The following is a 27,331-nucleotide window of genomic DNA, read 5'->3' as shown; positions in this document are numbered from 1 at the left end:
GACGTTAGTGACATTAGTGAACTTAGTGACATTAGTGACGTTAGTTACATTAGTGACATTAGTGACATAAGTAACATTAGTGACATTAGTGACGTTAGTTACATTAGTGACATTAGTGATGTTAGTGTAGTGATGTTAGTTACATTAGTGACATTAGTGACGTTAGTGACATAAGTGACATTAGTGATGTTAATTACATTAGTGACATTAGTGACGTTAGTGACATTAGTGACCTTAGTGATGTTAGTGACCTTAGTGACCTCAGTTACATTAGTGACCTTAGTGACCTTAGTGACATTAGTTACGTTAGTGACATAACTAACATTAGTTACATTAGTGACATTAGTGACATTAGTGACGTTAGTTACATTAGTGACATTAGTGATGTTAGTTACATAAGTGACATTAGTTACATTAGTGACCTTAGTGACATAAGTGACATAAGTGACATTAGTTACATTAGTGACATTAGTGACGTTAGTTACATTAGTGACATTAGTGACATTAGTGATGTTAGTGTAGTGATGTTAGTTACATTAGTTACATTAGTGATGTTAGTGACATTAGTGATGTTAGTGACATTAGTGACCTTAGTGACATTAGTGATGTTAGTGACATTAGTGACCTTAGTGACGTTAGTGACGTTAGTTACATTAGTGACGTTAGTGACCTTAGTGACATTAGTTACATTAGTGACTTTAGTGACATAAGTAACATTAGTTACATTAGTGACATTAGTGACGTTTGTGACGTTAGTTACATTAGTGACATTAGTGATGTTAATGACATTAGTGACGTTAGTGATGTTAATTACATTAGTGACTTTAGTGACCTTAGTGACCTCAGTTACATTAGTGACCTTAGTGACGTTAGTGACCTTAGTGACCTTAGTGACATTAGTTACGTTAGTGACCTTAGTGACATAAGTAACATTAGTTACATTAGTGACATTAGTGACGTTAGTTACATTAGAGACATTAGTGACATTAGAGACATTAGTGACATTAGTGACGTTAGTTACATTAGTGACATTAGTGACGTTAGTTACATAAGTGACATTAGTTACATTAGTGACCTTAGTGACATAAGTAACATTAGTGACATAAGTGACATTAGTTACATTAGTGACATTAGTGACGTTAGTTACATTAGTGACATTAGTGATGTTAGTGTAGTGATGTTAGTTACATTAGTTACATTAGTGATGTTAGTGACATTAGTGATGTTAGTGACATTAGTGACCTTAGTGACATTAGTGCTGTTTGTGACCTTAGTGACGTTAGTGACCTTAGTTACATTAGTGACCTTAGTGACGTTAGTGACCTTAGTGACATTAGTGACATTAGTGACGTTAGTTACATTAGAGACATTAGTGACATTAGAGACATTAGTGACATTAGTGACGTTAGTTACATTAGTGACATTAGTGACGTTAGTTACATAAGTGACATTAGTTACATTAGTGACCTTAGTGACATAAGTAACATTAGTGACATAAGTGACATTAGTTACATTAGTGACATTAGTGACGTTAGTTACATTAGTGACATTAGTGATGTTAGTGTAGTGATGTTACTTACATTAGTTACATTAGTGATGTTAGTGACATTAGTGATGTTAGTGACATTAGTGACCTTAGTGACATTAGTGCTGTTTGTGACCTTAGTGACCTTAGTGACCTTAGTTACATTAGTGACCTTAGTGACGTTAGTGACCTTAGTGACATTAGTTACATTAGTGACCTTAGTGACATAAGTAACATTAGTTACATTAGTGACATTAGTGACGTTTGTGACGTTAGTTACATTAGTGACATTAGTGATGTTAATTACATTAGTGACTTTAGTGACCTTAGTGACCTCAGTTACATTAGTGACCTTAGTGACGTTAGTGACCTTAGTGACCTTAGTGACATTAGTTACGTTAGTGACCTTAGTGACATAAGTAACATTAGTTACATTAGTGACATTAGTGACATTAGTGACGTTAGTTACATTAGAGACATTAGTGACATTAGAGACATTAGTGACATTAGTGACGTTTGTGACGTTAGTTACATTAGTGACATTAGTGATGTTAATTACATTAGTGACTTTAGTGACCTTAGTGACCTCAGTTACATTAGTGACCTTAGTGACGTTAGTGACCTTAGTGACCTTAGTGACATTAGTTACGTTAGTGACCTTAGTGACATAAGTAACATTAGTTACATTAGTTACATTAGTGACCTTAGTGACGTTAGTGACCTTAGTGACATTAGTTACATTAGTGACCTTAGTGACATAAGTAACATTAGTTACATTAGTGACATTAGTGACGTTTGTGACGTTAGTTACATTAGTGACATTAGTGATGTTAATTACATTAGTGACTTTAGTGACCTTAGTGACCTCAGTTACATTAGTGACCTTAGTGACGTTAGTGACCTTAGTGACCTTAGTGACATTAGTTACGTTAGTGACCTTAGTGACATAAGTAACATTAGTTACATTAGTGACATTAGTGACATTAGTGACGTTAGTTACATTAGAGACATTAGTGACATTAGAGACATTAGTGACATTAGTGACGTTAGTTACATTAGTGACATTAGTGACGTTAGTTACATAAGTGACATTAGTTACATTAGTGACCTTAGTGACATAAGTAACATTAGTGACATAAGTGACATTAGTTACATTAGTGACATTAATGACGTTAGTGTAGTGATGTTAGTTACATTAGTTACATTAGTGATGTTAGTGATGTTAGTGACATTAGTGACCTTAGTGACATTAGTGCTGTTTGTGACCTTAGTGACGTTAGTGACCTTAGTTACATTAGTGACCTTAGTGACGTTAGTGACCTTAGTGACATTAGTTACATTAGTGACCTTAGTGACATAAGTAACATTAGTTACATTAGTGACATTAGTGACGTTTGTGACGTTAGTTACATTAGTGACATTAGTGATGTTAATGACATTAGTGACATTAGTGATGTTAATTACATTAGTGACTTTAGTGACATTAATGATGTTTGTGACATTAGTAACCTTATTGACGTTAGTGACATTGGTGACATTAGTTACATTAGTGACCTTAGTGACATAAGTAACATTAGTGACATAAGTGACATTAGTTACATTGGTGACATTAGTGACATTAGTGGTGTTAGTTACATTAGTGACATTATTGATGTTAGTGACATCAGTTACATTAGTGACATTAGTGATGTTAGTGACATTAGTGACATTAGTGACCTTAGTGAAATTAGTGACGTTAGTTACATTAGTGACATTAGTGACATTAGTTACATTAGTGACCTTAGTGACATAAGTAACATTAGTGACATAAGTGACATTAGTTACATTGGTGACATTAGTGACATTAGTGGTGTTAGTTACATTAGTGACATTATTGATGTTAGTGACATCAGTTACATTAGTGACATTAGTGATGTTAGTTACATTAGTGATGTTAGTGACATTAGTGATGTTAGTGACATGAGTGACATTAGTGACGTTAGTGACGTTAGTGACGTTAGATACATTAGTGACATCAGTGATGTTAGTGACATTAGTGATGTTAGTGACATTAGTTACATTAGTGATGTTAGTGACATTAGTGATGTTAGTGACATTAGTTACATTAGTGATGTTAGTGACATTAGTGATGTTAGTGACATTAGTTACATTAGTGATGTTAGTGACATTAGTGATGTTAGTGACATTAGTTACATTAGTGATGTTAGTGACATTATTGACATTATTGATGTTAGTGACATTAGTGATGTTAGTGACATTAGTTACATTAGTGGTGTTAGTGTCATTAGTGACATTAGTGACATTAGTGACGTGTTTTCCGTACTCATGTTAAATGGTTTACGTTTGTATTTTAATTAGATAAAATACTTATTTCAAGCCCAACCATGATGTTTTTCCTAAACTTCAGTGGTTTTGTTGCCTAAACATAACCATGTCTTTTTCAAGGTAACGCTGTGGTGATAAATGACACGCGAAAAGTTTTTTCACAACGTTAAGCGTTATCATGACAAGTGGAATGTCCTTAATATGTTGTGCTATTATATGCCTTCCCATGAGATTGGGTTGAAAAATATATAAATAAATCATAAATAGTGATTTGCACTTTTCCTACTATTTTCTGACATTTCCAACAGCAATTAACTAACTAATTGAAAAATAAGAAATAGAAGAAAAATACAATGAAGAAAACAATACAATTAGTAGCATCCGCTGAAATCCCTCACAGGAGAAGAAGCAATAAAGGCCTGTTGAGGAAAGTGAGAGCTAAAACACTTTATCATGAAATAATGGATTGAATGTAACGGCTCAGCTCAGACTGATGCAGTATATCTTAGGATCTGATGATGAATTTGTAACTACACCTGCTCTTCTACTTCACATTCATTTAAATTCACACTGGGGAAGCTGCACTATACAACCCAAGTCTTCCCAGAAAGAGAGAAGGAGGAGGAGATGGCGAATGTGCTGAAGGATGGGAGATTGAAGAGAGGTGGAGGGGAGGGTAGATGGTGCAGCAGGGAAGGAGGTAGGTGACAGGAAAAGGAGAGAAAAGGGAGGGTTAGAGATAATAATTGGAGGGAGGAGGGAGGAGAGAGGAGGGAAGAGGAAGGAGGGAGGAGGGAGGAGGGAAGGTAGCGAAGCAGAAGCAAAAGGAGTTGATGAGCTATGAGCAAGGAGTTAATGAGGGAGGAGGAAAAGGCCAGAGAGAAGACAGAAAAGGGATTAGGGAGAGAAAGGAGTTAGGAGACGAGACAAGGCGAGACAGAGATGGAGAGGTGATGTTAAAGAGGAATCTTCATCGTGCTTTGCTTTGACAGCGTAAACTAATGTTTCCTCCGTAAATAATGTCAGAGCGAGAAGCAGAGATAAGGAAAGAGAGATAAACAGTGAATGATGAGAGAGATGCTACTGTAAAGAGACTGAAGAGAGATAGAAACTGATGGCAGATGAGTAAGGATGATAAAAAGGAATGCATCATGGGAGTTTTAATAACACGGTACGTCAAATCTGCTGAGGACTGCGGCCGCTGCTTGTCTGAATGCCAAAGTGTGTGTTTTTCCCATTAAACATTTGAACCTTCATCTGCATCAACTAACACCCCCCCCCTCACCCCACCCCCCCGTCTCAAAGACGATGAGCAAGTGTATATTTTATGGCGAGTGCTTTGTGTACTTTGTGGCCCCACAGGCGGATAATAAACCCCCCTCGTTGAAGACAAGAGGCGCCTGAGTGGCAGCCGGTGCTGAGATGGCGGGATTTTCCCCCTGCACTGCAGTTGCTGCCAGCATGTATTATTTAAAAGTTCTTCTTTTTTTTCCTCCACTTCTCGCGCCTCGTTCAGTAGCCGTGATCCTGATTGGGTTGCACAGGTTACAACAGTTAGCTGGGGCTCCTGAGGCGAGGAAGATCAATGCGCCAACAGGTTGAGAAAGACAAAAAGGTCCTGTAATTGAAACGAGGCGGGGACGACGGCAGCCTCCAGATAAAAATAAAAAATATATAAAGAGCAGCAGAGGAAGGGTGCTATCTGTTGGTACAAATGTGCAGCTTTGACTCCTGGATTACAGGAGGAGTGTAGCAGAAAGAGTTTTTTTTAAACTAAAGTGGATGACAGTAGAAGTTTATTCTTGATAACAAGTTCCTGATACAGCCTGATTGCTTCCAGTCAGCGTCTGATTTCTTTTACTCCTCTCAGCTCTGTTCTGCTGTTTCCCTTCCTGATTCTAAAGTACTCTGTTTCCAGCCCGTCAAATACGGCAGCTTGGTCAGTGGCCCCACGCGTCAAGCTATGACGTGGCCGTAGTTATGGTGAGAATAAAGGAGAAAGTCAGGTTACGTAGTATAAAGAGCAATAAAGTCTGCGTAAGGAGGAGTTCGGGATGGACGGTTAAGTCCACAAACACAGGACTATCACCCAGGAGACAGCTGTTTGTGTCCCACGTGAAACCAAAACGTCGACTTATTTTACGTCATGCGTAGGGTGACCAGATCCCGACAAACCAAATGTGGAACAAAGAGTATGTTTGTGTGGGACAATGTGGGACACGTTACCAAGGCTGAGAGGTTGTCTACATGTTTGATATAATGTCTATCTAACTTAAATAATAAACATTTCTATTCTCTCTATGCTATTGTACAGCAGGCTAAAGTGCAACAAAGTGAAATACTATCACGTTCTCACTCTCAACTGGTCAAATACGGCAGCTTGATCAGTGGCCCCACAGTTCTAACTGTGCTCGGTACTGTTCTACCACCTGTTTTTGCACGTGTCGATTTCCTCTTGTTACATGCATACACTGTCTTTTCACATTTCTTTGACAGGAAACAACTTGCTGAGGTTTGGGTTAAAATAACTACCGGTATGTTTGTTTGATAGTTAAGTAGGCTATGTTACGTACGTGATATAGTAACATTACGTGACTAGGGTGACCAGGTGTCTCACTTTACGAGGGACTGCACTGCATTTTTATCTTTTGTCCCACGTCCCACATATTGATACAATGTCCCACATTTTCATTGGCTCTAGTTTTCAAAAGTCAATCCACTGCAGGACAGACGCTTTTTTTAAAATCTGGCTTTTATCCTATCGGCTGTGAAGAAATCAGGAAGGCTGTCATCACGGCACTGTGTTCAATGTCAAACTGAGCACACTTAGGTCAAGGGTTAACATTTCACCGTCTTTGCTACGCTACGCCCAACGGAGAAAACTACGAGTCAATGCAAAGTTACAAGCTCTGCAGATTTAGGCGGAATATGATGGAAACTAGCACAAAGAAAAGGACGGGCTGATAATTCACAGTATTGTTATCCTCATCAAACCATTCCGTGACTCATTACCCCCCCCATCCCATCTCTGTTTCATGCCTTACCCAGTTTTGAGGTTTTCAAGGGCCTCCTCCACCCCCTTCTGGTTGTTGCGGATCATGTACTGGTGCATGTTGGGATAGTTGGAGCGGATGTTCTCCTCTGTGCTGCCATTTGGCACCGTTCCGAAACGCAGCGGCGGGTACTGCTCCGTCGGCTGCTGGAACTGGACGAGAAGAAGAGGTCGACGAAGATTAAAGCGATAGAAGGAAAGAAGGAAGTTAAAGAGGGGTAGCCGAAAAGAGGTGGAGGGGAGCTGATCCCTGCTGCAGGGTGAACTGCTGCAAAAATTCAAAGTTATCACTTTGAAAGAACGGCCTCTCTGCTACACTTTTGTGAAGAGCTGAGGGGGGAGGCTGATAAAAAGAGATGAGGTTTTAAAGTGTCAGAGCAGCAGGATAGGGTTTTGTGGGTTCTGCTGAAACTGCACTGAGAAATAAAAGAAGAGGAGGCAACAGAGAGGGAACATCTTGAAGGAGTATTTCACTTCTTTCTGTTAACTCAAGCTGTGGGATGTAGGATGATCTCATGTTTGTAATGTTCTCCTCTCATCTGTTTACTTTTAAAAATGAACATTACATGATGAAATGATGCACGTCCTTCTGAATCCTCGCTAAGTTTAAGTTCTTGCTCATCTCTTCATGCATCAGTCCATCTGGGCATCCATCTGTTCATGCATCCATCCATCAGTCACCCCATCCATCCATCCCTCGCAGAGCGTACCTTCTTATCCGACAGCCCTGACACCGTGTCGATGTACTCCTCCTGGATCATGAAGGCAGCCAGGTTGGCAGTGTAGGAGGCCAGGAAGATGACAGCGAAGAAGGCCCACACCAGCACCTGAGGGAGGAGAGCGGTGGAGTAAGATCAACGGGGGCTGAGTCTGACAGGTGTGGAAGTATTTTAAGATTTCAGTGACACTGTTTCCACTTCTTGGCATTTCATTGCTAATACTTGCAGCTGATGCTCTGTCTCGCCTGGAGGGTAGAGTCGTATTTGTCAGCGTGACACTTCAGCCTCCAAAAAAATGTCACCGCAACTTCACCATTTGTCCAAATTTATCATAATGATAAGGTGACAAGTTTTAGACTCATCGACAGGAAGTCATCTTGTTCTCAAGCCCCCTTCCTGAAATTATTATATCTTATTATGTCTGTCACAATCATATAAATGAATAATGAAATACAGAGTGCATTTACTCAAGTACTGTATTTAAGTACACATTTGAGGTACTTGTAGTTTGATTGTATGTGTATTTACCTTTTATGTGACTTTATACTTCTACTCCACAACAATTAAGAGGGAAATATGGAACTTTTTTATTTTTCTGACAGCTATACTTACTTGTTAGTTTGCTGCAAAAGATTTGCTTAAAATACACCTGCATCCTTGAGAACAAGACATTTACCTATAATGGAGTATTTTTGCCTTGTAATATTGCCTCTTAAGTACAATATCTACAACTTGTTAACACCAGCTGACCCAAATTATCGAGTACATATAAAAGATCCTGTGAGCGGTGGTGAAAGGACATGGCCTAAAGACTTTTAGCTGTACAGAAGTGCTGCTTTTATCGCTGCAAAATGCTGCACTGTTGACATTCAGCCAGGATCAAGTGAGAGAAGTGGATTAGTCTTAGCACTAAATTTTCACTTGCAGTCGCTGATGAACGGAGCTATTTGCTTCCACAGTACTCTGTGTTTATGCCAAAAGTTCATTTGCATAATTTTCTTAATGAATAAGTTGAACAATGTACACCCTCAGCTCTGGCAATTGGGACATAATTTAAAAAGAAGTAATCTTAGTGAATGGGGATTAAGTGTTTTTGCTCAAGATCGCTTCAGAAGGAGGATTCGTCCTAACGGGAGGGTTGAAGGACGGACTCCTCGCTTACGATGACTCTCTGGTGAGTTTCATGACCCTGGGGCCGATGTAAAACCTATTAAACTTTAATGTATGAAATCAATATTACATGGTTGTCAATTATCAATGAGCGTGCATGCTGGGAGAGACACTGATGACCCTGAACAGGCTTATGCAGGTATGAAAAATTAACAAATAAATGGAAGTAATTTTGAGAACAAGCCTTCATTAAAGATTAAATTCATCTTGTGATCTTTTTTTGTTGCTTGTTAGTAGTTGCAGTTGTCTGATATGATATTTCAAAAAGGAAAATGGATCACACTTGAATTTTGTCTCGCATATTTTTAAAAATCTTTTATAGTTGAATGAAAGTCCATCAAACCTTTTGTTTGTTGTACCTGCGAGGTGCCGTAAAGCAAAACCAACAGTTTAACTAAAGACGACAACATTTCCACAGAAAAAGAACTAACGATGTCTCCTCCGACCTCCTTCTGTAAAGCCTATTGAGCAGCTAATGAGCTCTTGAGATGATTTGGGGTTGTTGTGAGAAGCACTCGTGCAGACAGTCAGAAGTAAAGACACCTCCAGTTTCCAGCCTCCTGTGGCTCTTTGCTCTGCAGCAGAGGGGACGAGCCTTCAACTGATTTCTCTTTTTATGTCGCTGGGACTGAGAGTAACAGCAGGTATCGAAAAGACCACCGCGGTGATACAAGTGAATGAACACTCTCAAACTGATTGCACCGGCTCATAAAACTCTTGATAATAATGCAAATTAGGGATGTGCTATTTTGAGGGGGAAAAACACCAGAAATGATAAAATCAAGATAAAGTATTGTATTACATTTTATCCTGTCAATAAACTTTTCAATCAATCAATTAACCCCTAAAATAATTAAATTTACTAAACTTAATGGACTACTGTTGCCCAGTAAGCAATGATGTGGTGAGTTTCTGGGCAAAAAATAGTTGAAAAGTGGATGTTTTTAGACATCTAGGTTACATTTAACAGCATTTAAAGACACTTTCACAAACCATCATTTAGTCTGTTTTAATCAAACTCTGGTGCGGTTTGTTTGGGCGGTTATGAAAACAGTAATTGTATTCTGGTGTGGACCAAAACAACCGGACCGAGGCCGCTTGCGAGAGGTGGTCTCGCGATTCAATTACCGTGAGACCATAATCCGACCCAATTGCAGGAAGTGAACCAAAGCGCAGGCTTCCTGTGCGGGCATTTATTGAGATGGACACAGGTAAACGACAGGTTAACATGAGTGGTAGAGGACGGACCTGGACTTCTGCAGATGCACGATGTTTGCTTGACATCTGGGCCAAAGGGTACATACAGAATATGATAAATAAAGTCCATAAAAATAGTGACATTTATAAAGTCATTCTAGATGAACTGGATGAGACGGGATTCGTGTGGACAGTCAGCAATATTTCAAAGGCTGCAATTCCCTGAGTAGAAGTGGCAGCTCTCGAGATGAAAAAGACAACAAATTATATATATTTTTCAAATTTAGTCTACTTTAATTTGTGCACTGTGAACCAAACTAAATAGAAAACAATCCAAAAGTATAAATTTCACTCTGATTCAGACTAGCCAAATGGACTATGACGTTTGAAAGTTGCCCTAATGGCTAAAAGTGAGGTAGATCTTCCAAATGGAGAAAATATACTAATTTAATTGCTTCTGAAACAAAGGTTATATGTAACTTAGACATCTAAAACTACTTAATTTCACCTGCACATCATCAAATCAATGCCTTCTAAGCCAAGCGATCAGTGAGTCAATCAACTACTCAGTCAGTGAGTCTGTTTGAGTGATCACCATGATCTTGCTGGTGGTTCCTCTGGGATTCTCCACAGGCACAGAGTTGTTGAAGACCAGCGCCCACAGCAGCCAGACGGACTTCCCTATGGTGAACTTAGATCCACCGGACTCTGAGACAGAGACAGAAATCCAGTTTTTAGGATATTAAGAACACTTCAACACACATGAGCTGATGGATGTGAGGCTAGGTAGCATCCGATCTAAAGTTAGAATGAGAACATATCGTGCTACATTTAAATTACAATACAAATAAAAATCACTACATGGCTAAAAGTATGTGAACACCCAAGTTATAACTATGTTTTTGGTTAACATCCCAAAATCATGGACATTGATCTGCCAACCCGTTCTCACTCCCAACTCATCAAATACCGCCGTTTGGTCAGCGCCCCTCGGCATCGGAGGATGACGCACGGAGGCACCCTTTAGCAACTGTATGTGGTGAACCGGGATTTCAACTAACACCAACTCTTCGGTCAGAGCAAGTGACGTAGTATTAATAGTGTGAGAGAGGTCGGGTGGGAGGGGTGGTGGTTGGGTCAAACAAACACAAGACTTTCAACCAGGAGACCGCTGTTAGTGTCCCGTGTGAAACTAAAGATTTATTTTGTCACATCAGTCTTTAGTCACGTGACTCGTCGGTATATCGTCAGTTCCGTGAGTCACGTGAGTCGCTAGCCAGTGAAGTTAACGTCACAAACGACCGTTTCCTAAACCTAACTAAGTGGTGATGTTGCCTAAACCTAACTTCCTATGAAAAGAAGAAGAAGTTTATTTTGAAAGGACACTATGCATGTAACAAGCATATATTTGCACGCCGTCCCTGGTCTGCCCAAAAGTAACGTAAGAGTATGAGGGGTACCCCGTGCGTCGGTCTCTGATGCCGAGGGGCACTGACCAAGTGGATGAATTTGACGAGTTGGGAGTGAGAATGTGTTGGATCTCCTACTATAACAACCTCCAGTCTTCTGGTTTCAGGTTCTCCATCATGATGTTGGAGCCTGGCTGCAGACATTTGCTCCCATTCAGCCTCAAGAGCATTAGTAAGGTCCAACACTGATGTTGGGCGATAAGGTCTGGCTCACAGTTGCCATTCAGGGCTCAGGGCTCAGAGGTCAGGGCTCTGTGCAGGCCAGTCAAGTTTTCACACAAAAATGGGGAAAACATTTATTTATGGTGCTCTTGCTTTGTTGTCATTGTGGACAGTGGTGTCCCCATACTTTTGGCCATATAGTAAATATCCATCATGATGTTGGGTAGCAGGGACAAACTGCCCACAGTGATCTACTGTAAGAACTGTCTGATGTTGAAAACCCAATCTGTGGAGAGAGAGAGAGAGCTAAAGAGAGAGTAAAGGAAAGACCTACAGTATATGGAGTTATCAAATATTAAACCTGGCAGTAGACTCCCTCGTGTTGAATATAGAATCATTAAACTGTGATCAAAAAGAAGGGGGAATGGGGGGGGGGGGGGGGTGAAAGATAAAGTAAAGCAGGAGGAGAAATCTAGTCGGTGTTTCAAGATGAAAGGTGGTGGAACATTTGTGGCTGGAAAGAGAGTCATCATCCTCTGAAGGTATAGATGGGATATAGGGAGAGAATATGAGAGTTACTGAGTTAACAACTTTTCTGCAGTGAAGCTGAGTTCATCAATGCAAAGATGGAAGGAAGAGAAGGGAGAAAATAATCTATTAGAGTCAATAGCTGACTTCATTTTTCTTAACAGGTGATCACAACTTTGAAAGCTACAAAAGAGATGAAAGGAAGTATCAGCACATTTCCCACTTCCTGTAACTGGTGGTAATGGGTTGTAAAGATAGTTTGATTTGGTGGATAACTACCAATCTACTATTTCTTCAGTATAACAGTCCCAATGAAAACTGTCCACTGTGTCTTTCTGATGCTTTCTACAACACAAATTAAACTGCATTCACCTCCATTGAACTGGAGTAGAGGCAGAAATCGGACAAAAACATATTTGTCTCTCTCCGTTGACTACCGTTCATATTTTTTCTGAAATAAGGTCCCATGTTGGTCCACTGGAAGGGATGAGAGATATAGAGATGAGAGAGTGGGAAATGCCTTAAACCAGCATTATTTCTAACAGCCAGCAGGGGGCGACTCCCCTGGTTGCTAAAAATAGTCTGATTGTATAGGAGTCTATGAGAAAATGAGCCTAATTCTAGCTTGATTTATTACTTGAGTAAACATTAGTTTATGCTCTCAATCGCTAGTTTCAAGTCTTCTTCAAGATGGCGACGGCCAAAATGTCAAACTAGAGGTTTCAAAACTGTAGTCCACAAACTAATGGGTGACGTCACAGTGACTACACCAACTCCTTATATTATACAGAGTGTGTGTCTTTGAAATGGGATGTGAATGGCCAGCTTGAGCTTTGTTCAGTCGCTTTGGATCCTAATATGTTAGGATATAAATTATGTTGAATAAAGGTCTGGTTCTACACATTATCATTCTCATATAGGGGAAAAAAAACGTTTTGGCTTGTTTGTATTTCTTTAAACCAATCACAATTATCTTGGGCGGCTCTAAGTCCAGGATGCAGCGATGGTGACCTTGCAAAATAGATAGCGCAGATAGCGGAAGGGGAGGTGAATGCCGGCTGAAATAGGTGGCCAAGGCGGGCTTATACAATCTACATCCCGATTCCTGCTGGTACACCCAACCTGGAGAACAGGACTGAGGTGACCACATATCATATACTGCTGTTTGAAGTTGTGTACGCTTAGAAGAATATAAGGAGGAATGGATGATGAGATTAAAATCAGCGTGTTTAAGAATGAGGAGACAGAGACAGAAGCAGAGGTGTTTTAACACAAAAGAAGCTAGAACCGACAGCAAACACCAACCTGCCACTCCACTTCTGCATTATTCCACTTGTGTCAATTTATTAGAAAGTAATGAATAACATTTCCAAATGATTATTAAAAATGAATGTAGCAGCACAGAGGAGCAGCCAGTAAACAATTGGAATAAATGATGAACTGACAAGTACTGTAAAAATGTCAAAATCAACCACCACCGCGCCGTCAGTGTTTGTTTCATTAAAGATAAATAAGCCGGATCGTGGGTGTGGACTGATTGTTTTGACTCATGTGCAGTGAAAAAAAAAGCAGGACACTTTGCATAATTTGAGCAAACTCCCTCCTCAAATCAGCCCCCCCTCGCTTACATAACTGACGAAGTGACAAGTTGGTAATAATGCTGTGAAATGAGCAGTTGCAGCGGGTTGATTGGCAGGCGACGCCGGAGCGACTGCGTCTCTTACTCTTGGCGCTCTGCAGGCTGCGGTTGTATCCCACGGGGCTGAAGAACTCAAAGATGAAGACGGTGACAGCCACCACCGACAGGCACATCACAAACATCATCACCCAAACCGCCGGGCTGTAGGGCTCTGCAACACACACAAACACACACACATGCAAATATCAGATACAGCTTCAGAAGCTCGCCTGTCATCTGTGAAGTAGCACTTTATCAAATGGAAGACTGTCTGTCACGGCTGGACTGTCGACCAAACACTGTGTGAGATGAGAGTATTTGAATGTTTTGGTAGAATCATTTGGTAAGAGTTAAACTACAGTTTAAACAACAGTGCTCTATCAAATAGCCGTGTTACTGTGTGAAGCGTATTCACATTACATCATTCGTCATTTGTTAGTCATTTAGCATGCAATACCAACGCCTTGTTGCTTTTGGCCTTGTCATGTGTACGTGTAGTCACCCTATTTCTCACGCTGTTTTTTGTACCAAACCTGGCAGCTGCATCTGCATGCTGATATTTTGTCAATATATTCTGATTAGCTTTGCCTGGTCTCGATATGAAGCCAATTTGTTGTAGTACAGTTCTGGGCATTCGGAAACAGGAGTAGCCCCCGCTCCACTCGGTACACCGTAGACATCCGTGGAGTCGTTGCAACACACCACATACACAATAATGGAGACAGGAGCATGCAAAGGCTGTTTTTTGACACACATTTGCACCCTGCTGGTAAAGGTTCACTTAACATGACTGATTCCACTCACTAAGTCATTATGCAAAATATTTGGCAGTCCAATTCACTTTGGATGGCAAAAAAAATATTTATATAGTTAAAGGGGACATATCATGAAAAACTATTTCATGCATTAATGTGAGGATAAACAAATACTGTGAAAGGAAAACCCTATGAGGCAGAGAGAGTTGAAGATAGATTCTGTGAACGGTACTTAACTTAAAACTTAAATTTATTGAAGGGTGCGAGTCTGACTGCCGTCTGAGGAAACGAGCAGATACTTCTGAGATTTGCCAAATTAGTGAGGGATTTGCTGTGGACACTGACGGCAGCAGCCGTAGCAGGTGTAACACTAATCAAACAGCACCGGAGAGACGGGCTGAGCTGCTGGGTGGACTCATCAACACCTTCGTCTCCCAGTGTTACATCCAGGAAGAGACTGTGTGCTGCTGACATACCAAAGAGCAACAGGCGCTGTTTACATATGAGGCTCTTTGCTGACGCTCCCTAGCAGAGAGAAGTACAGTGAGGCAGCAGGTGGAGAGGCTCGGGATTTGTCCATTAAACTTACTGTCAGACAGGGTTAATATGCTTTTGAGGCTGGGCTGTCAAACTGAGTGCCACAAGGACTGAGAGGCTGCAGGGTTTATTTCCATCTAGGTTTGACACAGTGGACGATATCACAGGTGTAGTTATCTGTGTCACACATCATTTCATTTTATTAGGGCCAGAGCACTGACCGAAGGTCGGCGAAGCCCTATTCTAATTGCTTTGTTTCTTCTTCTTATTATTTTTTCAGAAACTGAGCAGATTTTGCACATGTATCAGGACTGGTGAAAAATGCTCGGATGTGACAAAATGGCTCGATAGCGCCCCCCTACAAAATTGCTAAAATTGAGCCCCTCATTGTGGTTTCACCAAAATGTATGAAATTTAGCAGGTATATGTAACATGTTGAGACGTACAAAAAAGCCTCTTGGAGGTATACCATAAACCTAACAGGAAGTCGGCCATTTTGAATTGAATGTGTTATTTTAGTTTTTTTTGCCATTTCCAGGCACTATACTTTAACTAACTCCTCCTAGAGATTTAACCCGATTGACTTCAAATTTGGTCAGTACAGTCTTAAGGCCTTTGTGATGAAAATTATTTCAAAGCTTCCATTTTTATGGATCTATGTTGCCAGAGAATTTTGATGACTCGCCATTACAAAGGAAACTGTTGTAACTCGACTCCAGATGGTCAGATCTTTTCCAAATTTCTAAAGTTTGATGAGCGTCCCGGTCTGAAGACATCTACTTGCCAATTTTGCATCTTACTCATAGCGCCACCTAGTGGCAACAGAAAGTTAAAGTTGCTATATTTTGGCGTACTACTCTAAGCAGGTTAACCAAATCCACCTCAAATTTCCATCCATCCATCCATCTTCAACCGCTTATCCGGGATCGGGTCGCGGGGGCAACAGCTCCAGCAGGGGACCCCAAACTTCCCTTTCCCGGGCCACATTAACCAGCTCTGACTGGGGGATCCCGAGGCGTTCCCAGGCCAGAGTAGAGATATAATCTCTCCATCTAGTCCTGGGTCTTCCCCGTGGTCTCCTCCCAGCTGGTCGTGCCTGGAACACCTCCCAAGGGAGGCGCCCAGGAGGCATCCGTGCTAGATGCCCGAACCACCTCAACTGGCTCCTTTCGACGCAAAGGAGCAAGGACTCTACTCCGAGTCCCTCACGGATGACTGAGCTTCTTACCCTATCTCTAAGGGAGACGCCAGCCACCCTCCTGAGGAAACCCATTTCGGCCGCTTGCACCCGCGACCTCGTTCTTTCGGTCATGACCCAACCCTCATGACCATAGGTGAGAGTAGGAACGAAGATTGAACGGTAGATCGAGAGCTTTGCCTTCCGGCTCAGCTCTCTTTTCGTCACAACGGTGCGGTAAAGCGAATGCAATACCGCCCCTGCTGCTCCGATTCTCCGACCAATCTCACGTTCCATCGTCCCCTCACTCGCGAACAAGACCCCGAGATACTTAAACTCCTTCACTTGGGGTAAGGACTCATTCCCTACCCGGAGTAGGCAAACCACCGGTTTCCTGCTGAGAACCATGGCCTCAGATTTAGAGGTGCTGATTCTCATCCCGACTGCGTCACACTCGGCTGCGAACCGATCCAGTGAGTGCTGGAGGTCGCAGACCGATGATGCCAACAGGACCACATCATCTGCAAAAAGCAGCGATGAGATCCTCAGCACACCGATCTGCAAACCCTCCTCCACCCGACTACGCCTCGATATCCTGTCCATGAATATCACGAACAGGATTGGTGACAAAGCGCAGCCCTGGCGGAGGCCAACCCCCACCGGAAACGAGTCCGACTTATTGCCGAGGATCCGAACACAGCTCTCGCTTTGGGCGTACAGGGATTGGATGGCCCTGAGAAGTGCCCCCCTCACCCCATACTCCCGCAGCACCCCCCACAGTATCTCCCGGGGGACCCGGTCATATGCCTTCTCCAAGTCCACAAAACACATGTAGACTGGATGGGCATACTCCCAGGCCCCCTCCAGGATCCTTGCGAGAGTGAAAAGCTGGTCCGTTGTTCCACGGCCAGGACGGAATCCGCATTGTTCCTCTTCGATCTGAGGTTCGACTATCGGCCGAACCCTCCTTTCCAGCACCTTGGAGTAGACTTTACCAGGGAGGCTGAGCAGTGTGATACCCCTGTAATTGGCACACACTCTCTGGTCCCCCTTTTTGAAAAGGGGAACCACCACCCCGGTCTGCCACTCCTTAGGCACTGTCACCGACTTCCACGCGGTGTTGAAGAGACGTGTCATCCAAGACAGCCCCTCCCCACCCAGAGCCTTCAGCATTTCTGGGCGGATCTCATCAACCCCCGGGGCTTTGCCACTGTGGAGTTGTTTGACTACCTCAGTGACTTCCACCAGGGTAATTGATGATGGTCCCCCATCAGCTTCCAGCTCTGCCTCTACCATAGAGGGCGTATTGGTCGGATTCAGAAGTTCCTCAAAGTGCTCCTTCCACCGCCCGATTACCTCCTCAGTTGAGGTCAACAGTGTCCCATCCTTACTGTACACAGCTTGGATGGTTCCCCGTTTCCCCCTCCTAAGGTGCCGGATGGTTTTCCAGAAGCACTTTGGTGCCGACCGAAAGTCCTTCTCCATGGCTGCTCCGAACTCCTCCCACACCCGCTGCTTTGCCTCCGTCACGGCAGTGGCTGCTGCTCTTCGGGCCCGTCGGTACCCTGCAACTGCCTCCGGAGACCTCCGAGATAACATATCCCGGAAGGCCTCCTTCTTCAGTCGGACGGCTTCCCTGACCACCGGTGTCCACCACGGTGTTCGAGGGTTGCCGCCCCTTGAGGCACCTAAGACCTTAAAACCACAGCTCACCGCCGCAGCTTCAGCAATGGAAGCTTTGAACATCGTCCACTCGGGTTCAATGCCCCCAACCTCCACAGGGATGCCAGAAAAGCTCCGCCGGAGGTGTGAGTTGAAGATCTCTCGGACAGGGGCCTCCTCCAGACGTCAAATTTGTTCTAGAAAATAGTTAGGCCTTCATGATGACAGATGGTGAAGGTTTTGAGTTTTTGTGAAATGCTGTTGCCGTGGCGATGCATTGTTCGCCATGAAACAGGAAGTTGTTTATGAGGGGCTAAGATTGCTTAAAAACAAACAAAACTCAGCAGACTCATTAGAAGTGCTAAAATGTCTTGACCGATATGGTTTTTGTGCTTTGGTGTGGCAAGGAGGCTCAATAGTGCCCCCTACTAAATTTCAAGAAAGCAGCCCTCGCAGTATGTTTCACCTAGATGTAAGAAATTTGTTAGGCACATGTATCACATATAGACTTAAAAAGAAAGTCTCCTGGGCCCATGCTCTAAACCCAACAGGAAGCGGCCATTTTGAAATTTGTGTGATTTTTTTTGTGTATTTTTGGCTATTTCCAGGCTCTGTATTTTAACAAACTCCTCCAACAGATTTAACCTGATCAATTTCAGATTTGGTCAGTACAATCTAAAGACTTTTTTGATATAAAGTTGTCCAAATCGTGAGGTTTCATGAAACGACGTTGACGTGGCGTGGCGGAGAATTTACATGATTCGCCATTGAAAGACAAACTATTGTAACTCGACTGTACTTGCTCCAAACTTGACCTACTTCATGAGAGTTCAGGGCTGAGGACATCTACATGGCAATATTGACTCATAGTCATAGCGCCACCTACTGGCTACAGGAAGTCAGCGTTATGTGACAAACATCATCAGATTCACATGAAATTTACATTGTGTGGTCTGCACTTGATAATGAGCAACATAATGCATGTTTAGCGTGTGTTCTCTAGCGCCACATAGTGGACACAGGAAGTGGTAAAAAAATTGCAATACATTATTTCCTGTGCCACTCAATCCACACAGGAAATAACGTCTAACTTGTGGGTGCACTGAAATGTACGGGTGTGTCGTGTTCATCGCTGCTTGCAGCTTTAATTCTGGTTTTATGTTCAATTGTTTTGTCAAATTTTGGTAGAAACATTAAATCATAAAATCATCATCAGAGAGAGACATTTTTTTTCTAAAAAAGAAAAAAATGCCTAAAATTAGATGTCTTCAACAATCATAAGAAGGTGAATCAAAAGCACCTCAATATTAAGATCTTAAAATATAATACAATGTCTATGTGTAGAGGAATGATAAGGAATATATATATATATATATGTATATATATATACATATATATATATATATACAATATCTTTAATAATGATGAAAAAAAAGAAAAAGCCATTTATTTAAAAAAAAAAACTGACTTTTCAGGAGGATTCACTAAAGACATGTGACAAAGCACTAAGTGGTTCAATGTATGAGGAAAGATACTGTACTATAGTTGTGCTTTCTTTTTATATGACATCATGCAGTCATTAGAACTATGTTATAAGACACGGAAGCCTATTTTGTTGTAGTTTTCCTTAACTTTATGAGCTATTGATATGCATCTTTGGATTTAAATATTTTTCTTGTCAAATATGTGTGTGAAACGTTGAGATTTGAGTGTAATGCCAAGCTTCTTTGTCTCATAGCATTTGTTCAGTGTAGCCCAAGGGAGGTGATTTACAAGTAATTTAACATATTTGATTTTGTTCTTTGGTCTGAAGTCTTATTCTAACCAGGGATTACAGCAGCAGAGTTTAAACAGCACAACATCAACCAATAAAGAAAGTAAATACATACTTGTTTTTTTCAGTCATATTATTTTAATTCACATTATTACTTTAATTGAAGGTTGTTTTTTTTAACTGTGCCCCAGCACTGGATTTATTTTTTCATGTATGTACCTACTCATGTTTTCTCCTCAGGTGGAGTCTGTTTAGAATTCTGCATCCCAGTAAAATGACTGTCTGTATATCCCTGTGGTTAAAACAAAAGTGGCTTGGCAGTGGAAGTGTGTAAATAATTACATGGTGCACTGCAAATACTGAAGGTGCCATTTGATTTATTGTCTCTTACTCTGACGGGCGAGGAGTGTAGAGCAGCCGTGTGTTGTTTTCAAAGTGCTGTCAGCCTTTCGTCTTTCCTCTGGTTTTATTCAGATTTTATTCTGCATCCATGCCCTCTCTCAGTGACTCCCAGCAGCTTTGTATCCATTCTGGACAACAGCAGATCTATACTGTATATATATATACCCATATTTAACAAGGGAACATCAAGAGAAGAGACATGCAGTATGATCTTTGTCAATGATGCCCTCTTTAAAATTAACACACACCTGGGAGCTGCCAGGTACAACCACAGTGTTGTACTGGTTACAGCGAGCAGATCCACTGGAGCAGATGGGGTTAACGTTGGCGTTAATGAGGGTTACCTGCCCTTCCTCAAGGGCATTTAAGCAGCAGTTTGCTACATAAAATGACAGTATTACTTATTCATGTTGCTTGCCGACATGTTCCCAGCAGGCCTGGAGATTCTGGTGACCTTAGTACTCTGAGCGCTGAGAGTAGCAGTAACACAGAAGTCAGAAGTCCCTTTAAAGGTGCAATGTGCATTATCTGACTAGAATTTTAGTTTAAAACTTGAACCAACATTATCAACAGAATGTGTAAACGTCTATGCATTGTGTTGCAGAGATATCTACTGAAATTAGCTAATCAACCAGCCCCTGTCTTGTAATACCACTTGGACCTCAAGAGGCAGTAGTCAGTCACCAGTAGTTGATTTGAGGGGGGGTTATGCACCAGTAGTAGAGGTGAAATGATTGTTTGGAACAGGCTGCTACATCTTACATATTGCACCTTTAAAGAGAGGGACGACCACACTGTCAACCTGACTGCAGGTTTAGACACTGTCTATAGTGAGAACCAGAGCAGCACAGGACAAGGACACAGTAATGTATGACATGCCATCAGCTACATTTACATTAACATAATGCCATTACGGACAGTAATTAGAGCAAGGTATTCACCAATTAAGACTTTAAATGGATCCCATTAATATGACAGTTATACCACAATATTTCCATACATATCCTCCCTGCTATTTCTGTCATACTGCTGCCATAGTATGCACCTGGAGTGTTTATTATGCAAATATCATGTGCATATATTATTGAATGTAATTCATACCTGGAAGATAAGTGCGTAGGGAAATATAATCAAGTACTTCATGAGACATTGAAGGAATCACTGAAATGCAGCTTGTTGAATGATTTTGGTTTTGAAAGTGCGTCAGTACAGTTATTTTTCTGCTAGCTCTAACAAGGCACAGCATGCAGAAAGGCGTTTACCCAGAGAAAGAGTGTTCACTTGTTAAACGCCACCAATCCTGTTTGAAGCATGGGACGTCTGTTTGTACGCCTAGAAAGCATTCTTAAATGACCAAACAAAGGAAGAGAGAGTGAAGCATGTGATCAGTGGAAGATCTTTGTTGTAACACAGCGTTACAATCCACCCCAATTGTAGCACCCAGCTGGCTAAACAACGAAGCTTACATTTGACAAAGATTCCAAATGTTAGAAACACAATGGTAATCAAAACTACACCGATTTAAATTCATAGATATCAAAGGTTAAGACTGTATGAGGAAAATACTGCAGATGAAAAAAATACTTTTATACCTCAAAAATGAGTCTTTGCAGAAAACACTTTACTAAGTATGAGACATCAGTTTGTCCTTTGGCAGGCAGAGAGGGTTCATCACAGGCAATGTGTTCTGTCTCGTTTCTGATTGGAGATATTTGAGATGTTACAATCACCCCCAGTCTCCCCTAATGTACTGCAGAAGGATTTATGTTTTGTTTTTGTAATGATTATGTAGTGGGAGATATTGAAAAGATGCAGCTTTATATATTGTAGACTGTTGTAGTCTAATTTTTGAAACACTTTCTAAATATGAAGAGAGTCCAGTTCTCTTTTTAAAGAAGAGTGTGAAAGTGTAAATCACAGTTGTCAGGGAATAACAACCAATGATCCGTTGATCTTTATGCATCAAGACTCCATAGTCTAATCAAAATCAAAAAATCAAATCTAATTAAGATCAAACGTCAAATTGAATCGTGGATTTGGAGAATCATGACACCCCTAGTTGTAAAGCAGTTGGACTGATATACAGTATGAAGTGCAAAATGTGGTGAAAACTGACAGAGTCCTAGTTGGATTAAGCGGTTCACGTGGATATAAATGCCCTTCAACAGTGTGAGTAGAGCTGGACTGTGACCATATATTGACTATACGAATATATGAGCATATTTAGTTTATCTGGGCTTTAGGCACCGCAGTTGCTCTTATTTGTTTTCAGGAAACAACCTAAATGCAACACTCAGCACTTAATACAACACTTAACAAACATACACTTGTCAAGAGGTGAAGGACTCAAAGTTACTGTCACTTTATCAGAACTTGTAAAACCTGTTCGTCATGCTTTACCCTGAGACAAAATGTTCTCGTGTGATCACATCAGCTGACAGTTTTAAAGATGTCAATGTGTTTTTATATGTTTAGGGTTACTCTCTAAAGATCCTCTAATAGTCTGAAGGCTTGACATGTTTGATATCTATGACCCGACATCTAATCAGCCCCGTGGTTGATAGTGATAGTGATAGTGATAGTGATAGTGATAGTGATAGTGATAGTGATAGTGATACAGGGCAGAGTGAGCCGAGTCTGACTGTCTGCCTCCTTTGTTGTTCTGATTAGATTCATGTTGAATCACATCTGTTCCTGTGAGATTAGAGGTTCTACAGAATAATCCGCTGTTTGATCCTGATTTTACAAGGTGAGTCTATTAAAAGCAGTTCTGTTCTAACAGTCGGAGAGCCAACACGCCTCTGGATGATGACATGAGGAGATGAGGATGAGAAGTAATAATAGCAACAATACACAAGTCAATAAAGGAGGTATTTTGAGTGTCTCCAACATTAGAGGAGCATTGACTTTGATCGAAGCCAACACCCAGGTTGGATTTGGAGCCATAATGGATATGTGCGTGTGGTACAAGGACAACGAGAACAAACACAAAACAGTACCCTCCATTGTTATCCCAAATTTTGTTTTTACCGTGGTATCGAATTTGGTATCGAGAATCGTGGAAATTCACTGGTATTGGTATCGACTACTAGATTTTTGGTATCGTGACATCCCTAATGAGAACTAACTTGTTTTGTACAGAGCGATTTACAATATACCATCAATTATTTATCAGAAAATCCCTGAATATGGTCACCTATAAAACAGTTGAAGAGGTTCTGTATAAATCATAAGCCATGTTTCCATTCAACAGTCAAGAAAATGTAAACAAACTTTTATAATGTTGCAAAAAAGAAAGGTGAATTAGGCCAGTTTCCATCGACTAGTTTGGAGGGAATAAACTTTGCTACAGTGTAGTTTGGTCCGAATTTGGCGCTATAGGCCACGCGTGGCTGTAATCCACCAGAGTACAAGGAGTTGAGGTTGCAAACCGCAAACAAAACAAGTCGCATTGGTTATCATCTAACCATATATGAGAGGAAAATGGAGATACGTCTTCAGGAATTTGTTTCAACTGGTCAATTTTTACTTGATCTTTCATATTCACTATGCCAGAATTTATCTGTCAAAGGCGTCTCTATAATCCATTTAGCACATCAACCCTTTCTCGACAAAGACAAAAACCACCTCAAGCGAGATTAAAAACTTTTTTGCGCAATTGAGCCGCAATTGCCGTTTCCATACAGCTTTTCATAAAAATATATGAATGGAAACATGTCTATAGATAGAGTTAATGCTTCTGACTGATACAGGGCTTATAGATTTTGACTAGTATATAGTGTCAATGTGTATTGTTCTATTGTACTTATGACTGGCTAGTTATAGACATGTGACTGCAGTGTATGATGCATATTACACATTAGTAGTGTACTTTGTTTTACTTTATTTATTACCTGTTTTTTTTATAATGATGACAAGCCTTGTTTTGCCAGTGAGGGAGATGCCGCCCCACACCATGACACTGCCCCCACCAAAAGCTGTTACTCCATCGGTGCAACAATCAGCATAGCAGGAGAATACACTGTTTACCATTGGCAGAGCATTTTGGCAAATTTTTCTTGGGCGCTACCCACATAATCAGCTGTGCTGCTCATCCCACAAATGCATGATCCTTACAAGTTGGACATCATTGTGAAGGTAAATAAACAGGCTTTCCAACGATGTAAAATACAATGACAATTAGCATTGTAACAACAGAGAAATAATTCACCAAACAGAAATTTCCAAACTTTGTTTTCCAGTTTTGTTTTTTCCGAGTTTATATGCATATGTATGTGTTATGTATGTATGTTATACTCACTTTTTTTTATTTATATTATCACCAGTATCATCAGTATTTTTCTCCTATGGACCTGCTAACAGGGATCCAAACATATGAATAAATAAAAACTATAGCAAGACAGTTGAAAGATAAATGAACGCTTCATTCTGACTCACCCAATAGGCCCTTTTAATTATAGAATTAATAATAGCTGGGTTCCATATAGCCGCTTCAGTTTCAGGGTCTGTGAAAAAGGCCTTTACACTCCACTACTGAATTTAACATTATTTAGAACATGGTATCACTCAATCACTGAGTTATTGATTGGTCATTTGTAAAATGAATTTATAAATTGACCACAGCTGTATTCACTGGGTTCACATCATCTCTTCAGAAGCACAAGTTGGTGGTTCAGTCTGAGAGTTTGGATGCACTCTTTTGTTTGTAGAAGCTTTTATCTCTGAATTGCAAACATGAGTGACAGCAGCAACTGCAGTGGCTCATCCTTCCCAACACACACACACACTCACGCACACGCACACACAATGCACGCACACACACACAAAGCACATACACAAAGCACACACAAAGCACGCACGCATGCACGCACAAACACACTCCCTTTACTTCTCTTCACTTGTTCAATCATCACGTCTCCCTTTGCTGGGTCTCCTGACAGTTTAAGTGTTTGTTATCATCCTGGCCTAGACTTGGTGTCCTGCCTCCCTCTCCAGCTCTGTTGTCTGTGTCTCTGTTGTCTGTCTGTCTCATTTCCTCTTTCACTGAGTGTATCAAGGTGTTAGAGAGGATTGATTGAGCTAGAATTGTTAAAGCTTATTAAAGAGATGAGATGTATAATGTTTCTGTTAAAGACTATTTTCTTTCTAATGCTGAATCGGAAACTTCTGAGCGGCATTTAACGTGCATCAGGGCTAAATAAAATCTATTCACAAGATTAATCTTCCAGTAATTCTGCCAAAAGTTAGAGAAGAAATAATTCAATTTGTTTATATTTTAGTAAAAGTGAAATGGTGGAAATGTGATGATGAAATGGTACTTATGCAACATTCAAAACAAGGTTTAGGACTAAGCAGCATATCAAAAGGGCTTCACTTTTTTCTACAAGTATTGAAAACTTACTTTCACTCCTAAGAATTGCTGTTTTAAACATTTCTGTGTGTGTGGGTCTGCCACAGTGAGTCAACATCAGAAAAAGTCCTAGTAAGCCCAGATCAACCTGCAGCAGTCATCGGCAACTAACATGTTTGACATGAAACAAAAAAGAAAGTAAAATCCTTTGTAACACCCGTCTTGACTGCAGGACAGACCCAGAAATAACTCTCCAGTCAGTGGCAAACATTTTCACAGAATGTCAAAGTAGAAAATATTCTTCAATATTTAAAGAGTCATAGAAAATGTTCGCAGCTGCAAAAACTGACCGCTTCCAAGAGTGACTGGAAATCCACCCGATTCGACTGTTATCAGGCCATTAAATCACTCGCCAAAAGCATCATAGATGTGGTCTCACTCACAGTATTTTGAGTTTCTAGTTGTTTACTCTATTCATATACAAAGAAGTAAAAGCTGATCAGCGTGCTCGATAGTTTCACAATGCTCTATGATGAAACTTTTAAACACCTACCGGGTCTTGAATAAGAAAAGAAATATGCATGGAAACACATTGCTTAAGAATTATTTTTATTTTTTTTTATTCTGTGTTAATTTTTAAAAAATGTGATGAAAAATCCTCTGTCCACTTTTCAAAACAAGACCAAAAATAAATAAAAAAGTAATCTATGATGAAATTAATCAAATTTTTTGTCATTCAGTAAAAATGAATGATTGTGAAAGCTGGACAAATGAACTAATAATGATGTTTTAGTCAACAACCTGCATGCATCTGGAGAAAGACATTTTGTGACTTAAGATGAGATAACAGTGTCCTCTATCAGCCTATCAGCTGTAGCCTCAACATCATCAGAAATAAAAAGATTCAAAATGAGAAAACTTCTTTCACCTTTGACCTTTTCTCACGTGTTTCTGTCGCCTCTCTGGCCTTGGTTACCTTTTCTTTTTTCCTTCCTAACAACCCATCCACTTACACACACACCCACACACACGGACCACCACGCACCCACCCACCCACACACACACACACACACACACACACACACACACACACACACACACACAACATTGCACAGTTCCAGTATGGAGTCAGTGTCGTCCCTGAGGCCTGGCGGTCTTAAGATAAAACGGCCTTGGGAGCCCTGCTCCTCCGTCCAACCATGACGTGTTTCAGATTGTCTCCTAAATTTCCTCTGACAGATAGATAGATGTACTACTGCAGCTGTGTAAGTATGAAATAGATCCCTTGAGGGGTGGGAGGAAAAGATCAGGTCTATGAAGGGAGAAAATAAGCCCACTCCTGAAGCGGACTTATATCAAATCATGTGGCTTAAAGAACTACATCTAACTACGATGGAAGGGGTCTCTGTCTGTCTGTCTGTTTGTATGTTAGTTTGTATGTCTGTCCTTTGATATTCTCGACGATAGTTCATCCCACTGACTTCACACTTGGTGGTTGTATCGCTGAGGACCTAAGGAAGTGCAGAGTTGAGTGAAAACTCTTGAGATCTACAGGACACATTTATTAGTAATGCGTTATGTACAAACTGCGTATTGTATTGAAAGGGGACTCCTATTAACTGTAACACTTTCGAATGGCATGCTGGGTACAGCACACTCTCCATCGCTCACTCACAAAAGAACATTGAATAACAGATAAAGAGAGATCTGAGATCTACGGGACATATTTACTAGTCATTTTCTCGACAACCGTTTATCTGACTATCTTCACACTTGGCAGGTGTATTGCTGTGAACTCAAGGAAGTGCAGAGTTGAATGTGAAGCTGACGCTTTGCGAGACCCCCTCGG

The 27,331-nt window shown here is 40.9% G+C and overlaps 1 protein-coding gene across 2 annotated transcripts in view; it reads right to left on the bottom strand.

Moving 5' to 3' along the window:
- Positions 1–27,331, bottom strand: part of grin2da (glutamate receptor, ionotropic, N-methyl D-aspartate 2D, a) — a 317,340-nt gene that overhangs the window by 27,694 nt on the left and 262,315 nt on the right. For both annotated transcript variants that reach the window (XM_074612865.1, XM_074612866.1), the window contains 4 exons: positions 13,872–13,997; positions 10,584–10,696; positions 7,613–7,729; positions 6,895–7,055 (listed from right to left, as the gene is read on the bottom strand). In XM_074612865.1, the coding sequence (XP_074468966.1) occupies positions 6,895–7,055; positions 7,613–7,729; positions 10,584–10,696; positions 13,872–13,997 (517 nt within the window). The remainder of the gene's footprint in view (positions 1–6,894; positions 7,056–7,612; positions 7,730–10,583; positions 10,697–13,871; positions 13,998–27,331) is intronic.

The sequence above is a fragment of the Sebastes fasciatus genome, chromosome 17, assembly GCF_043250625.1.
Source record: "Sebastes fasciatus isolate fSebFas1 chromosome 17, fSebFas1.pri, whole genome shotgun sequence".
Classification (NCBI taxonomy): Eukaryota; Metazoa; Chordata; class Actinopteri; order Perciformes; family Sebastidae; genus Sebastes; species Sebastes fasciatus.
Note: the sequence above shows the minus strand (reverse complement) of the source record. Positions and strands in the feature narration are given on the sequence as shown.